At 48.8% G+C, this 16,968-nt stretch overlaps 1 protein-coding gene across 2 annotated transcripts in view; it reads right to left on the bottom strand.

Moving 5' to 3' along the window:
* Positions 1-6,938: 6,938 nt before the first annotated feature.
* The window catches only part of CAD (carbamoyl-phosphate synthetase 2, aspartate transcarbamylase, and dihydroorotase), a 94,769-nt gene continuing 84,739 nt past the window's right edge, over positions 6,939-16,968 (bottom strand). For both annotated transcript variants that reach the window (XM_040348007.1, XM_040348008.1), the window contains 8 exons: positions 16,362-16,528; positions 12,850-12,924; positions 10,251-10,463; positions 10,040-10,165; positions 8,942-9,097; positions 8,492-8,593; positions 8,304-8,398; positions 6,939-7,548 (listed from right to left, as the gene is read on the bottom strand). In XM_040348007.1, the coding sequence (XP_040203941.1) occupies positions 7,446-7,548; positions 8,304-8,398; positions 8,492-8,593; positions 8,942-9,097; positions 10,040-10,165; positions 10,251-10,463; positions 12,850-12,924; positions 16,362-16,528 (1,037 nt within the window). In that variant the 3' untranslated portion in view covers positions 6,939-7,445. The remainder of the gene's footprint in view (positions 7,549-8,303; positions 8,399-8,491; positions 8,594-8,941; positions 9,098-10,039; positions 10,166-10,250; positions 10,464-12,849; positions 12,925-16,361; positions 16,529-16,968) is intronic.

Below are 16,968 nucleotides of genomic sequence, written 5' to 3'. Positions count from 1 at the left end.
ACCATCCATCTCTAATGGAGGCATGGGGATAGGACCTTTTCTGTAATGAAGTCATAGGACATGGGGATACCATCCATCTCTAATGGAGGCAAGGGGGTAGGACATGGGGGATACCATCCATCTCTAATGGAGGCATGGGGGTAGGACCTCTTTGTAATGAGGACATCGGACACGGGGATACCATCCATCTCTAATGGAGGCATGGGGATAGGACCTCTTTGTAATGAGGATGTAGGACACAGGGATACCATCCATCTCTAATGAAGGCATGGGATCCCTGTGTCTTACGTCCTCATTACAAAGAGGTCCTATCCCCATGCCTCCATTAGAGATGGATGGTATCCCTGTGTCCGACGTCCTCATTACAAAGAGGTCCTACCCCCATGCCTCCATTAGAGATGGATGGTATCCCCCATGTCCTACCCCCTTGCCTCCATTAGAGATGCATGGTATCCCCATATCTTCAATGCAGAAGGGAGACATCCCCATGCCCTCCTTATGGAGAGGTTCTATCCCCTAGGTCAGTGTTTCTCAACTCCAGTCCTCAAGGCGCACCAACAGGTCATGTTTTCAGGATTTCCTTCAGATGAAATGGCTGTGGTAATTACTAAGGCAGTGAAACTAATCAAATCACCTGTGCAAAATAATGAAAAGCCTGAAAATATGACCTGTTGGGGCACCTTGAGGACTGGAGTTGAGAAACACTGCCCTAGGTAATCATTACAGAGGAGTCCTATCTCCATGTTCACATTACAGAGGAGTTCTATCCCCATGTGCTCATTAAAGAAAGGTTGTATATGCGCGTCTTTGTTACCGAGGAGTCGTATACCCATGTCCTCTTTATAGAATAGTCATATCCCTTTGCCCCCATTACAGAAGAGTCATATCTTGGTGTCCTCAATATGGAGAGGTTAGATCCCCTATGTTATCATTACAGAGGAGGTGGTACCCCCATGTCCTTATTACAGATGGGGATACCACCCCTCTCTAATGGAGATATGATAGGACCCATGTCCCCTTCACAAATAAATCATATTCCTATGTCCTCATTACAGAGAGGTCCTATCCCCATGCCTCCATTAGAAAGGGGGTGGGTATCCCCATATCCTCTTTACAGAGATCATAATCCAACATAATCATTACTGGAGGAGTGGTACCCCAATATCCTCAATACAGAAGGGCGATATCCCCATGTCCACCTTATAGAGAGATTCTAATTCCCAGGTAATCATGACAGAGGGGTCATACCACCATGCCTTCATTACAGGGGAGTCATATCCTCAATGTCCTTTTTACGATGAGTCCCATCTCCTTGTCATTACAGAGGGGTCAAACCCCCATGTTTTTATTAGAGAAAGGTCATATCCACGTATCTTGATTACCAAGGGGTCATATACCCATGTTATCTATACAGAGTCAGCGTATCCCCTTATCCACATTACAGAGAGGTGGTACCCCCATGTCCTCATTGCAAAAAATGTCAGCCTGAGAGACGGGGTCTGGGAAGCTGACCAAAGAGACGGGGTCCGGGAAGCCGACCAAAGAGACAGGGTCCGGGAAGCCGACCAAAGAGACGGGGTCCGGGAAGCCGACCAAAGAGACGGGGTCCGGGAAGCCGACCAAAGAGACGGGGTCCGGGAAGCCGACCAAATTGACGGGGTCCGGGAAGCCGACCAAAGAGACGGGGTCCGGGAAGCCGACCAAAGAGACGGGGTCCGGGAAGCCGACCAAAGAGACGGGGTCCGGGAAGCCGACCAAAGAGACGGGGTCCGGGAAGCCGACCAGAGATGTGTCTTCATTACCTAACCTCGACCCCAAAGACCCAAACCATCGTCTACCTATAACCAGCCTCAACGTCTTCTCCAAGATTATTGAGAAAGCAATAGTACAACAGCTACACCACCATTTAGACACCCACAAACTACTGGACCCACCACAATTGGGTTTCCGCCCAGGTCATCGGACGGAAACAGCACTTCTCAAAATATCGGACGATGCCCTTGAAGCAGCAGACGAAGGAGAATCCTGTCTTCTGATACTGCTGGACCTTAGTGCTGCCTTTGACACCAGTAGACCACAAAATGTTGCTAACTCGCCTCACAGAAGTAGCCAGAGTTGCAGACTCGGATCTACCCTGGTTCACATCATTCCTGGAAAAATCGATCCCAGACAGCGAAACTAGGACCCTTCACTTCGGAAGCACGTATCATTTCATACGGAGTCCCTCAAGGATCACTCCTGTCGCCCGTACTATTCAACATCTATCTCCGCCCACTCCTCAAAATCATCAGTAATTAGGACCTACTCTACCATTCGTACGCTGACGACACTCAACTTTACTTTCGCATCAGCAACAAAAAAGACCAATATCACGGACTGGAACAATGTCTCACATTGATAGACAACTGGATGGACGGAGAGTCACCTTAAAGTGGAGGTTCACCCAAAAAGTACATTTTTAACATTAGATTGATGCTCGTTTTGTGAAGGGAAATCGGGTGTTTTTTTTAAATCGAAGCAGTACTTACCGTTTTAGAGAGCGATCTTCTCCGCCGCTTCCGGGTATGGGCTGCGGGACTGGGCGTTCCTATTTGATTGACAGGCTTCCGACGGTCGCATACATCGCGTCAGGATTTTCCAAAAGTAGCCGAACGTCGGTGCGCAGGCGCCGTATAGAGCTGCACCGACGTTCGGCTTCTTTCGGCTACTCGTGACGCGATGTATGCGACCGTCGGAAGCCTGTCAATCAAATAGGAACGCCCAGTCCCGAAGACCATACCCGGAAGCGGCGGAGAAGATCGCTCTCTAAAATGGTAAGTACTGCTTCGATTTAAAAAAAAAAACACCCGATTCTCCTTGACAAAATGCGCATCAATCTAATGTTAAAAAATTTTTTTCGTGTGAACTCCCGCTTTAAACTTAATGGATCCAAAACAGAACTTCTGCTTCACGCAAATCGAAAGACAAATTCTAGGACGCCACCCCCCATTTTGGGACAAACCATCACCCCAAGCACCAAAGTCAAAAGTCTAGGAGTCACCTTTGACATGACTATAGACGCACAAATAGGATCAGTAGTCAGCGGCTCTCACCACCTTCTCCGCCTGCTACGAAGACTCATCCCCTTCATCCCGAAAGAGGATACAGCGGTAGTGGTTGGAACAATTATCAACTCCAGACTCGACTATGCAAACTCCCTCTACCTCGGACTACCCAAATACCAGATTGCTCGTCTACAAGGCGTCCAGAACACGGCAGCAAGACTAGCAACAGGAAAAAAACATGGGAATCAATCACCCCGTCCCTGAGGACCTTCCATTGGCTGGCCGTAAAGGACCGAGTCACATTTAAGGCCCTCTGCCTGACTCACAAATGTGTACGAGGACTCGCCCCCCAATATTTATGCGAGAAAATAAAATACCACAACCCCAATCACGTTCTTCGATCAACCAACCAAAATCTACTTCAAATCCCCAACGCTACAAGTCTAGAGGAGAACGAAGATTCGCAGTCCAAGGACCTCGACTGTGGAACGCGTTACCAACTAACACCGAACGGAAGAAAGTCATCAGGCCTTTAGAAAAAAGCTCAAGACCCACCTCTTCTGAAGGCCATAGAAGAAAATGGATACCAAGCACCTTGAGGCGATTCAGTTCGCATTTGTAGCGCTATACAAGTTATTCACTCACTCATATACCCATGTTCTCTTTACAGAGTCAGCGTATCCCCTTGTCCACATTACAGAGCCACACCCCTATGTAATCATTACAGAGAGGTTATATCCCCCAAGTAATTATTACAGAGGCAGGTACCACCATATCCTCATTGCAAAAATGTCAAACCTCCTTGTACCCCCCCATGTACTCATTACAGATGGGCCCTATCCCCATGATCTCATTACACTCCAGGAAGGGTCTATTCTATCATGGCCTATACCAACACTTTTTTCGGTCACAGCATCCATGAAAACTTGTAAAATCTCAGACACCCCAGCCTAAACTGTAAAAAATCTAAATGCTACCACCTTGGTTAAATTAACATCACATCAGAGACAGATGCGGCTCTCTAATTAGGCAAATAAGGTGGTCGCCTAAGGCCTCGCACTCACCTAATTGAAGCTTGACTTATTTTTTCCCCATTATGGACACAAGTGGGGCCTCGTTTTTAGGTTTTGCCCAAGGCCTCACAAAGCCTAGAGCCGCCTCTGATCAGAGAGCTCCTATATACGAGTCCCCAATTATACAGGCCCAAACAAAAGAAAAAAAGACAAGACACACAGGTCAGTCAACCACCAAAAAGGCCCCCCCCCCCTCCCCAAATAGCTTTTGGCTCCAGCAGTGCCTCAGAAGACCGAAGGTGGTGCCAAGTTGGTGGACTTCCATCCTCTCCTGAATGCCACACGTGCCCTGGACCGGAGCCATGCATTCTGGCCCTAGAGTATCATTGTTGCTTATGGTAGAGAGACATTGACCCAATTTTTTCAATGAATTTTTGTATAATAAATGAATTCTTAAAAAAATATAATTTTGTTTGGGAGCCACAATTGTCATTCAAAGTGCGACAGCGCTGAAAACTAAAAATTGGTCTGGGCAGGAAGGGGGTGAAAATGGCCAGTATGGAAGTGGTTAAAAATCCCCCCAATAGAGGTTTTTCACCAATTTTCATATTTAAGGGATGATGGCAATTACATGAGTCGCCTTGATTCTATTTAATAAAGCGACACGCACGGATTGTACTTCTGACATTTTACTATGCTATACGTGGGTTACAAAGTCTGGTGCAGACAGAGTTTCAGAACTCCACAATCGCACAGTTCAGATGCCCAGTGCAGTAAACTGCTAGCGATGACTTATTTCACTTCAAGCTCTGGGAATCCTTTATCTCCTCCTCTTCGAGCTTTACAAGTTAAACACACAGAATAAACATCACAAGAGTCAGAAGTAATTGTGCGCATTTGACTTTATTTAGAAAAAAAAAAGGATAACAAGCATTCATTCCCTGTACCTTCACATTATAAAAGTTCTCTCCAGAGCAGTCCAGCATCTCCATTAGCACTACTAAAGCAGCAGAGACCACCGAGGAGACAAAAAGGCCTCCTCCAATTCTTGATTCGGAGAGGACCCTCCATGAACACCCCCCAGTGATCAGAATAAGTCAGAATAGTGAATTATTATAAGGACAACCGGCGAGCGATTTGTACAAACATGCAGTCATGGAACCGTCTACATCGCTTAATATTCTCATCTTCATTTAAAGCGAGGTGGAGATGGTTGGCTGGTGGGAAGTGGCTGCTCTCCCGTACTCCAACCAAGAAAGATACTTTACCCAAAATGCGGCAAATTTAACCGAAATAGTATAAAAACGATAAATATATAGCAAAAATGGGATGTCGTCCACCATTAATGTTACGTAAATATGCAGAAAGCAAACTGCTACAACAGGACAACAAAGTACTTTGACTCAACATACGATGATAGTTAGAGGGCCCTACGCTAGAACCAAAGAGATACATAAAGAACAAAAAAAACACACACACTTGAAATAAATGACTTGAAAGATCGAATGGAAAGACTTTTAGGCTTTGGCATGACCAGGGGAAGGACGACAGGCTAGAACATGGGTCTTCAAACTACAGCCCTCCAGTTGTTCAGGAACGTAGTTTGTGGACCCCCGGGCTAGTGCTATACGACTCATGAGTGGAACAGTTAGGAAGCTGATCAGAGACGGCGTTAGGGACCTCCATGTCTTATTCCCAGTGTTCCATCCCTGCGATGGAGGAATGATGACCTGTTTGTGCCATTGACAGGTACGATGTTGACTGGGGCTAGAGTAGGAGACCGTTGTACCTTAAATCTGGAGTGTTTTGTCCTTATGATCGGGAAATAAAGATAGGCTAGTGCTATACATTTCATAAAATTATCCGGGGGCAGGGTCGCAAAGCTGAACAGAGACAGAGTTAGGGACCTCTATGTCTTAATCCAAGTGTTCCGTCCCCGCAATCAGGGAGATTTGACAGGTTTGTGCCATTTATCATGTTACGATGTTGATGGGGTGGGGTATGGAGTAGAAGACCTTTATACCTGAAATCTGGAGTGTTTTCTCCCTATGATCAGGAAATGAAGATAGGCTAGTGCTATACATTTCATGAAATAGTTGCAGAAAAGGGAGACAGGGATCCGGAAAGCAGACCGGGAGACGTAGGGGGGTTCGGAAAGCAGACAGGGAGCCGAGGGGGGGGGGGATCGGAAAGCAGACCGGGGAGAGACGTAGGGGGGTTCGGAAAGCAGACAGCGAGATGGGGGGGGGGGGGGGTTCGGAAAGCAGACAGGGAGACGAGGGGGGGGGATCGGAAAGCAGACCGGGGGGAGACGTGGGGGGATCGGAAAGCAGACCAGGGGGAGACGTGGGGGGATCGGAAAGCAGACCGAGGAGAGACGTGGAGGGAGCGGAAAGCAGACAGGGTGGGGGGAAAGCCGATCAGAGACAGGGTGTGGGGGAAGCCGATCAGAGACAGAATGGGGGAAAGCCGATCAGAGACAGGGTGGGGGAAAGCCGATCAGAGAGGGACAGTTAGGAAGTTGAACAGAGACAGAATCAGGAAGCTGATTGGAGACAGAGTCAGGGACCTCCATCTCTTATTTCTAGGCTGTTCTGTCCTTACGATCAACAAACAAAGACAGGCTAGTGCTATACGCTGCACTAAATGATAGGTTTGTGCGATATGCTTTATGATATGATTGGTGACAGCATAAGGGACCTTTACCTCCAATTTCGGGCGTTCTGTCCCTACGATAGGGGAAGACCATATAGGATTACACCCCTCATGAAAAGTTTAGGGTAAGAGTTTAGAAACCTCTATCATTTCCGAACCGTTCTGTTCCTACATCTATCCTTGTAGGTTTTGTATTCCAAGATTCCGGTTATACGGTTGTATGCACTTTTTTTTTTTTTTTTAAGATTTTTTTATACATGCATGACTGTTTCTGCCCCCTTGTGCTGCTGGAATAATTTCCCTTTAACCCCAATACCTGTTATAGACTGGATACTCCACTTGCTTGTAAGCCTTCGATATTGCAGTCGTCATTTATTAAAAGGTCAAAAGCCATGTATAAGTGTCACGTAAATAGGTCAGAGTAGGTCACAGCATAGCCAACATTACTACCAAATGGAAAAATGAACTATGGGGAAGCAGCCAAGCACTTCCACCAGCCAGACCATAAGCCCCATAATCCGTGTAGACAGCAGCAGCACTAAGCGTTGGATGTGTTATGGGGTGAATGGAGTGGGGAGGCCGGTTAGTGCATCTAGTTTGGGATTTCTACAGAGTCCAAAATTTGGTCCAGAGCTGGTGGCTTCTCTTTGGTTCTTTTCCCTGGAGTGCAGCCTCAGAGATCCACGTGGGGTGTTGATAGTTGTAACCATTTCAGGGGGGGGGGGGGGGGGTGTCAGTACTTCCCCAGGACCGTGGCCAGCAGCGCCATGCGTACGAACATACCATTCTCAGCCTGGCGGAAGTAGGCCGCGCGGGGGTCTGAGTCTACTTCAAAGCTGAAGGAGAAAAAAAAATAGAGAGTCATAACAAAATGGGGAAAATAAATAAATAAAATAATCGGTAATGCAGGGAGTTAACTTCAATTCACTAGAGGTAATCCTACGATGATTCCCTTCAATGTTCAGTTTCAAGCAAAGTCCCATATAATTCATAAAGTCCATAACATCACTTAAATTGGCTGGTGACAACATGTTGAAACGCGTAGGGCAGAGCCCCATACTAGCCCAGGGGGGCTGGCAGCCTGAGTTTGCAGCTGGAGCCAGCAAGGCAGGAGAAAATAATACAAACCCCCTTGTGTCAGGCAAGACATCTACATGCAAGTGTATTTTGTTGGTTTGATATATCTTGGTCATATTCCATTATGCACATTAAGCCTAGGTTCACATCGCAGAGACTTGACATGCCAAATCGGCGGCTTTTGCCGGCAATGCCACTGTCCGAATCGGTGCGACGTATTTTTTTGTATTAGTACATGCAAGTATGCATCAAGATATTTGAACCAACGAGCCTACATTTCACAGCCTGCAGGGCACGGGTCTCAAACTGTCGGCCCACCAGCTGTTGCAAAACGACAAGTCCTATGAGGCATTGCAAGGCTGACAGTTAGAAGCTTGACTCCGACAGTCAGAGGCATAATAGGACTTGTAGCTCTGCAGCAGCTGGAGGACCATCAATTGCATCAGTTCCCCGTCCGTTCCAATCGCAGGACACTCCAGAGTCACATGTCAGCGTAGCAGAACCTAAGTCTCACCTGATCTCATTAACTCGCGGCATTGGGTGCATAACCACCATTTTCTTCTTGGCCCGGGTCATGATGTGCGGACTGAGGATAAACTGGCCAAAGCACTGGAAGAGAGAAAAGAAGGTAAACCGACAAGACTGGGGCGACAAAGCAGACTCCCCGATATCATCAGGGAGGATTATAAAACGGTTACTCACCCGGTCGTACTCCTCTTTGCTGTCAAACCGTTCCTTCTGTATGCGGGTCATGTAGAGGACATCCGTGTCCGGCAAAGCCTCTTCAATGCTGTCAAACTCTTCCTGTGACCACAAAATGTCTGAATTAACCCAACACCCGGCACTCCTCCAGACACCCTGGGCTTGTTTCTTCAGCCCCAACACAATAAGCTCCCTTAAATGTCCCCTCCCGACACCCCACGTTCCTCCCATCACAATTTACCTCCCCAAGCCAATCCCAATAGGCTCCCATCCCATACCCTCCTGACACCCCACAGTGCTCCCATCACAATTCCCCTCTCAAGACCATCCCAATAGGCTACCTCCCCAGCCCCTCCTGACACCCTCCCGACACCCTCCCGACACCCCTCCCAAGTGCTCCCGACACCCCAGATTCCCTGCGCACTCCAAGCGCCATCTCCAGCCCCTCACCTGTTTTATTCCTTTGGAAGCCACAAAATGGATTATCTTAGCGGGCATCCTCAAGCTGCGTGGCGTGACATACCTCAGGTTGACACGGTATTGGGTAAGGAGGCACGCCAGAGAGTGAACTGTACGGCCGTGCTTCAAATCCCCCACCATGGTGATCTAAAGGAAAAAATGTAATCACTTAAATGAGAAGACACTGCAGGTCTGCATTCGCCATACACCGTAAGAAGAGGACAGCCCGTGAAGACAACGCAGGACACCACAAGCTCCATATCTCAAGTTCATTACATCTGATAGGTTTACATCATAATTGTATTCAAACCTTTGAGTAAATTAAATTCCTGAATGCTGGCGTGTCCCCATGGTTGGCGGCAATGGGAGGCAATGGTGCCCATGGTTGGCGGCAATGGTGCCCATGGTTGGCGGCAATGGTGCCCATGGTTGGCGGCAATGGTGCCCATGGTTGGCGGCAATGGTGCCCATGGTTGGCGGCAATGGTGCCCATGGTTGGCGGCAATGGTGCCCATGGTTGGCGGCAATGGTGCCCATGGTTGGCGGCAATGGTGCCCATGGTTGGCGGCAATGGTGCCCATGGTTGGCGGCAATGGTGCCCATGGTTGGCGGCAATGGTGCCCATGGTTGGCGGCAATGGGAGGCAATGGTGCCCATGGTTGGCGGCAATGGGAGGCAATGGTGCCCATGGTTGGTGTCAATGGGAGACAATGGTGCCCATGGTTGGTGTCAATGGGAGACAATGCCCCCTTCAGTTGGCAGGATAGGGTCTGGTATCAGCGGGAGAAATAGCGCCCGAAGAGCCGGATAAAGGCAGGCAAAGAACCACAGTTTGCAGATCACTGGTCTAGATCCAGTCCTAGGATACATGCAGCACCTCTGCCAACTAGAGCCAGACACAGAGGACCTGCCACAATTAGTAAATTAAAATTGTCCCCAATGTTCATTATTATGCAGACAACTCTTATCCATTAAGGATGGTGGTATCACTAATCTCCGACCCCTCATGTTGTGTATACAGGGTGTAGAATGACCAGCGATATGCACAGATTCTCATTTAGGACTGGGCAATGATTTGGCAGAACTTACAGTCATCCCGTTGACAGTCCCCAGCTCCTCCCGTATGGTGAATATATCCAGCAGAGCCTGTGTTGGGTGCTCCCCTACCCCATCTCCGGCATTGATGACCGGCTTGCGGCAGTGTTTGGCAGCCAGCTGGGGATTGAGACATCACAGGGTAATTAATATACATGAGATAACAGAAAGCTGGAAGAAAAGTAACAGAATGAACGGCTCCTACCTCCACCGCTCCGGGCTCTGGATGTCTCACCACCAGCACGTCAGAGTAACAGCTCATCGTCTGCACAGAATCCGTCAAAGATTCACCCTTCTGGGAGGATGAGGTTGTCTCCGAGAAGCTGAGCACTGACCCTCCCAGACGCTGCATGGCTGCTGTAAAGGAACTGCTGGTCCGTGTACTAGCCTCGAAGAACATGGATGCCATGACCTTACCCTGGAGACAAGACGATAGGGATGAGAAGAACCCAACATTGCCCAAGCATGCTACAGGAACGGCAGATATTTAATAGAAACCAATCAACTACATTAATTATCCTACTACTACTGGCACAGCACTCTGGTTTACCCTATTAACCTACAAATAAATAAAGGGCCACTTGCCAATACATGCCCCCCATTAGTCCTCTCACAGGCTGTCCCAACGTCCAGGATAGGGCTACTGTAGCTAAACCAATAGAGAACTGCATATACTCAATGGCCAAGCTGGAGCTGGGAAGACTCAAAAGATCTATGGTATCCAGCTTGTTACCAGGTCAGCAGTTGAACATTCTGAAGAAACTAAAAAGTAAAAAGAACAAACAAATACACAAGGGAACTCAGGTTCCAAGGAAGGGGCTTAGGCCCTTACTCCTTGATGCTAGTCAAAAAACAAGCTGCCTCTAGCAGATGGCAGCTTGGCCACCAGCAGATACTCATGGGCTATCCTTTCTATATTTTTGTCTGGAAACCTACTCACGCAGGTGGCACTATAACTAAGTGGTGACAATCTCTCAAGCGCTTAAAGATCTCCCAAGAGCATCAAGAGCGTCAAAATCTCCCAAGAGCGTCAAAGTCTCCCAAGAGCGTCAAAGTCTCCCAAGAGCGTCAAAGTCTCCCAAGAGCGTCAAAGTCTCCCAAGAGCGTCAAAGTCTCCCAAGAGCGTCAAAGTCTCCCAAGAGCTTCAAAGTCTCCCAAGAGCTTCAAAGTCTCCCAAGAGCTTCAAAGTCTCCCAAGAGCTTCAAAGTCTCCCAAGAGCTTCAAAGTCTCCTCTCCCAAGAGCTCCAAGATATCCCAAGAGCGTCAAAGTCTCCCAAGAGCGTCAAAGTCTCCCAAGAGCGTCAAAGTCTCCCAAGAGCGTCAAAGTCTCCCAAGAGCGTCAAAGTCTCCTCTCCCAAGAGCTCAAAGATATCCCAAGAGCGGCAAAGTCTCCCAAGAGCGGCAAAGTCTCCCAAGAGCGGCAAAGTCTCCCAAGAGCGGCAAAGTCTCCCAAGAGCTCCAAAATCTCCCAAGAGCTCCAAAATCTCCCAAGAGCTCCAAAATCTCCCAAGAGCTCCAAAATCTCCTCTCCCAAGAGCGTCAAAGTCTCCCAAGAGCGTCAAAGTCTCCCAAGAGCGTCAAAGTCTCCCAAGAGCGTCAAAGTCTCCCAAGAGCGTCAAAGTCTCCCAAGAGCTTCAAAGTCTCCCAAGAGCTTCAAAGTCTCCCAAGAGCTTCAAAGTCTCCCAAGAGCTTCAAAGTCTCCTCTCCCAAGAGCTCCAAGATATCCCAAGAGCGTCAAAGTCTCCCAAGAGCGTCAAAGTCTCCCAAGAGCGTCAAAGTCTCCCAAGAGCGTCAAAGTCTCCCAAGAGCGTCAAAGTCTCCCAAGAGCGGCAAAGTCTCCCAAGAGCGTCAAAGTCTCCTCTCCCAAGAGCTCCAAGATATCCCAAGAGCGGCAAAGTCTCCCAAGAGCGGCAAAGTCTCCCAAGAGCGGCAAAATCTCCTCTCCCAAGAGCGTCAAATTCTCCCAAGAGCGGCAAAGTCTCCCAAGAGCGTCAAAGTCTCCCAAGAGCTCCAAAATCTCCTCTCCCAAGAGCGTCAAAGTCTCCCAAGAGCGTCAAAGTCTCCCAAGAGCTTCAAAGTCTCCCAAGAGCTTCAAAGTCTCCCAAGAGCTTCAAAGTCTCCCAAGAGCTTCAAAGTCTCCCAAGAGCTTCAAAGTCTCCCAAGAGCTCCAAAATCTCCTCTCCCAAGAGCGTCAAAGTCTCCCAAGAGCTTCAAAGTCTCCCAAGAGCTTCAAAGTCTCCCAAGAGCTTCAAAGTCTCCCAAGAGCTTCAAAGTCTCCCAAGAGCTTCAAAGTCTCCCAAGAGCTTCAAAGTCTCCTCTCCCAAGAGCGTCAAAGTCTCCCAAGAGCGTCAAAGTCTCCCAAGAGCGTCAAAGTCTCCCAAGAGCGTCAAAGTCTCCCAAGAGCGTCAAAGTCTCCCAAGAGCGTCAAAGTCTCCTCTCCCAAGAGCTCCAAGATATCCCAAGAGCGTCAAAGTCTCCCAAGAGCGGCAAAGTCTCCCAAGAGCGGCAAAATCTCCCAAGAGCGGCAAAATCTCCCCAAGAGCTCCAAAATCTCCCCAAGAGCTCCAAAATCTCCCCAAGAGCGCCAAAATCTCCCCAAGAGCGCCAAAATCTCCCCAAGAGCGCCAAAATCTCCCCAAGAGCTTCTCATATCTTGATATATACATAAATACATGCACACAACCCCTGGACATTACACCCAATGGTCTTCTCTGTTGCGGTTGACAAAAGCAGACTCATAATATGATCTGATTATAACATCCAAGAATTGCACTCTAGGCGCAAAATCATTAAATCGGCGTTACCTTCAATATATCGACACTACGCTCTTTCTGTACCAACATTCGAAGTGTGTGCGCCACGTTGAACAGGTGGGACATCTGAAATAGACAGAAGATGGACTAAATGAATACAACTTAATCCAGCATCTCGTATTACATCTTCAGGAATCGCCTGATACAATTATATCCAGGTTTGGCACACATTACAGCCATGCAGAATTAAACCCATGTGGCAAAAGCATATATAGCCAGATCTGTGATCTTCAGACACAACCAAGCTCAATGTCTTATGGGAACATCTTTCCTATGGTTTCGTGGTTGGAGCAAAACACGTTTAACAAAGGCAGTACGGTTATCCTTTATTACAAAATAATCAGACCGTAGTGGTATATGGGTATCTTTTCTCTGTAAAAGGTTTAGAATAAACTTTATGAGCTGTTCACATGGTTTAGAGCAGGGGTCTCAAAGTACCGCCCCGCGGACCAGTTATAAATGGCCCGCAGGCAGGGCAGGGGGGTGCCGCGGAAGTGAGGGAGTAGATTTTCTTCACATGCAGAGTAGCGCAGGAAGCGTCTGTCATAAGTTCACTTCTCTGTCATGTCACGCTGCGTCTGCTCCCCCGCCCCCTCCTCTCTTCTCGTCCATCCCAATTTGCTTGTGATATCATCTGGAATGATCAAGAAGAGAGGGGGGCCGCCGGGGGGGCGGGGGAGCAGCCGCAGCGTGACATGACAGAGAAGTGAACTTATGACAGACGCTTCCTGCTTTACTCTGCATGTGAAGAAAATGACAACAAGTAAAACGCTGACATGTTCCCCATGTACCCTGATGTTCCCCATGTACCCTGATGTGCTCCGATTGTGCCCCATGTGCTCTGATGTGGCGCATGTCCCCCGATTGTGCCTCATGTGCCCCGATTGTGCCTCATGTCCCCCGATTGTGCCTCATGTGCCCCGATTGTGCCTCATGTCCCCCGATTGTGCCTCATGTGCCCCGATTGTGCCTCATGTGCCCCGATTGTGCCTCATGTGCCCCGATTGTGCCTCATGTGGCCCATGTGCTCCGATTGTGCCCCATGTACCCTGATGTGGCTGATGTGTCACATGTACCCTGATGTGGCCCATGTGCTCTGATGTGGCGCATGTCCCCCGATTGTGCCTCATGTGCCCCGATTGTGCCTCATGTGCCCCGATTGTGCCTCATGTGCCCCGATTGTGCCTCATGTGCCCCGATTGTGCCTCATGTGCCCCGATTGTGCCTCATGTGCCCCGATTGTGCCTCATGTGCCCCGATTGTGCCTCATGTCCCCCGATTGTGCCTCATGTGCCCCGATTGTGCCTCATGTGCCCCGATTGTGCCTCATGTCCCCCGATTGTGCCTCATGTGCCCCGATTGTGCCTCATGTGCCCCGATTGTGCCTCATGTGCCCCGATTGTGCCTCATGTGCCCCGATTGTGCCTCATGTGCCCCGATTGTGCCTCATGTGTCGCATGTACCCTGATGTGGCCCATGTGCTCTGATTGTGCCCCATGTACCCTGATGTGTCACATGTACCCTGATGTGGCCCATGTGCCCTGATTGTGGCCCATGTACCCTGATTGTGGCGTCATGTGCCCCATGTACCCTGATGTGCCCCATGTATCCTGATGTGCCATGTGCCCTGTCCTGGTGTGGCCTGTTGTGCTGGGCTCTGTGCCCTGATGTGCGCTGTGCCCTGAACCCTGATGTGCTGGGCTCTGTGACCTGATGTGCTGTGCCCTGATGGTGAGTGGTCAGTGGTGTGTGTAGTGGTCATCGTGTAGTGCAGTGGTCAGTGTGCAGTGTAGTGGTCAGTGTTAATAATGCGTCTGCTCACACCAGTGCTGGGGGTAATAATGCATCCACTGACACTTGTCTTGTGGCCCTCAGGTAATTTGAGTTTGAGACCCCCGGTTTAGAGGATCTCTGGGCAAAAATACTGCACCCAAGCTTTATAGCAGATGTGTTTGACATTTTGAAATAAATGACCCAAGGCATTTATGGTGCCAAGTGGGAAGGGCTAATGTTCAAATAGAACGGGTTATAAACTTCCCCCCAAAGAAAATGCTGACACCTTGGAATTTGGGACAGAGATAAGATCAATAACCTATTTACCTGTGATCGCTCAATGCCCAGAGTCCTGCTCAGTAAAGGAAATCGCGGGCCAGCTATCACAGAAACCAAGTGCACCCTTATGGCTTACAGACTATTGCCAATGTTCATCAGTTGTGTTTTTTGCTAGGAAAATACACATAATTATGAGTTCACATTGTTTAGGTCAAAACACTGGACCCAAGCTTTACAGCAGCCGTGATTGAACTTTTAAAATGGATGATCTCAGACATTTATGGTACACCGTGGAAGGTGGAGCAAGGCAAGACGTGGGATAACACCAAGGCTTCATTATGAGAAAGGCTGCCAAGATCATGAGCCCGTTCTCCTGTGATCGCTCAATGCCCAGAGTCCTGTTCACTAAAGGTAATTGTGGACCAGCTATAACAGAAGCCAAGTGACTTAGCACAGGGCTCAAAATTTAAAGTCCTGAGGTACTAGCCAGGCCTCAAAAGGTGACTCGCCACCAATTGCCCCGCCCCAACCCCTACCCTGTCCCCAATTCCGCCCCTAAACATGCCCTCAAATTATCTCAAGAAATTACACTTAAATGTTTTATGCAGAAGTTATACAAATATTAACAACTTTATCAGCGTCCCCCCGCCAGTGCAGCCCGCGTCCCCCCCGCCAGTGCAGCCCGCGTCCCCCCGCCAGTGCAGGAGGAGAGCCGCAACCGCCGTCTCCTGGTTGATTAGAGCGCTGGAGAACATAACAGCTTTCATTTCAATAGCTGTGTGTTCCCCGCCACCATATATAGCCCCTCCACCCTGTCCGGGCACTTTGATAGACCGATCACCCGTCCAATTCTGAGATGGGTGATCTGTCTATCAAAGTTCCCCAGACAAGGGGGAGGGGCTGTATATGACGATGCGCGGCGGGGAACACACAGCTATTGAAGTGAAAACCGTCATGTTCCCCAGCGCTCTAATCAACCAGGAGACGGCGGCTCTCCTCTTTTCCCCTACGATCGCTGGGAGAATGGCTCCCATACCATCCAGGCTGCCGGCGGTGCTCGCCCCTTGCTCCCAGGCAGCCCACACTCGCCAGCCCTCAAAATCCACTTGCAAAATGCGAGCAGGCGAGTGGAATTTTTGAAGGCTGACTTAGCGTATTCTTATGGCTTATAGATTATTGCTGATGTTCATCTGCTAGGACACTATAGATAGATAGTGTGGGTTTGTATATTTGTAACACACCAAGGCTGGCCATACATTATACAATCTTGTTCTCACAAGCAGCCAATGGAATGGCTTTATTTTATTTTTTTATTTAGAAGAGAATTTCCTGGATTACGAATCTTCTTTGAACTCTTTCTACCTTCTCCTCAAATACCAGAAACTGAACGCACTTCTCCGACGTCCCCTACAGAGCATGTAAAAAGAAGGCACCGACAATGGCGGACTGACCTGGTCCTTGGTGAACTGTTTGACGGACAGGATGTGTTGTCCAATGAGCGGATGAAGGAGGGGCGAGGTCTGTACGTGAGGGATACTCTGCATCGCCGCGTTCTGGGGGGACACCAGACGGGGGATGGGGGGCGGGTAGGGATAACCGTCCTGAATAGATGATAGATCTGAAAATACAGCGTTGATGAAGGTTAGTAACAGGGGGGCACATCAGTAATGCGTTACATTGTTATCCAAGCTTTAAAAAAGAGTTTTCATTAAGCTAAATCACATAAATCCATGTCCTGTCAGGGGAGAGGAGACAAATCGTGTGTTCCTAGAATGAAAACTTATATAGCGCAGCACATGCGAACTTAATCGCCTCTGGGCGCTTGTTGTTCCTGTCTCCTTTGGTATCAAAAGAGATGAGTCTTGATCTTTCTCCTGAATATAGTATATAGGAACAGCGATCGGTCTCCTCCCCCAGTCAGTCCCTTCCTCCCCCCCACAGTTAAGCCTCATACACACGATCGGACTTCCATCAGATTTTTCTGGATTTCTGTCCGAAGGGCGTTGGCCATGAGCTTGTTCTGCATACACACAGCAGGACTTTCAGCCAACTTTCACC

Source organism: Rana temporaria, chromosome 4 (genome assembly GCF_905171775.1).
Source record: "Rana temporaria chromosome 4, aRanTem1.1, whole genome shotgun sequence".
Classification (NCBI taxonomy): domain Eukaryota; kingdom Metazoa; phylum Chordata; class Amphibia; order Anura; family Ranidae; genus Rana; species Rana temporaria.
Note: the sequence above shows the minus strand (reverse complement) of the source record. Positions and strands in the feature narration are given on the sequence as shown.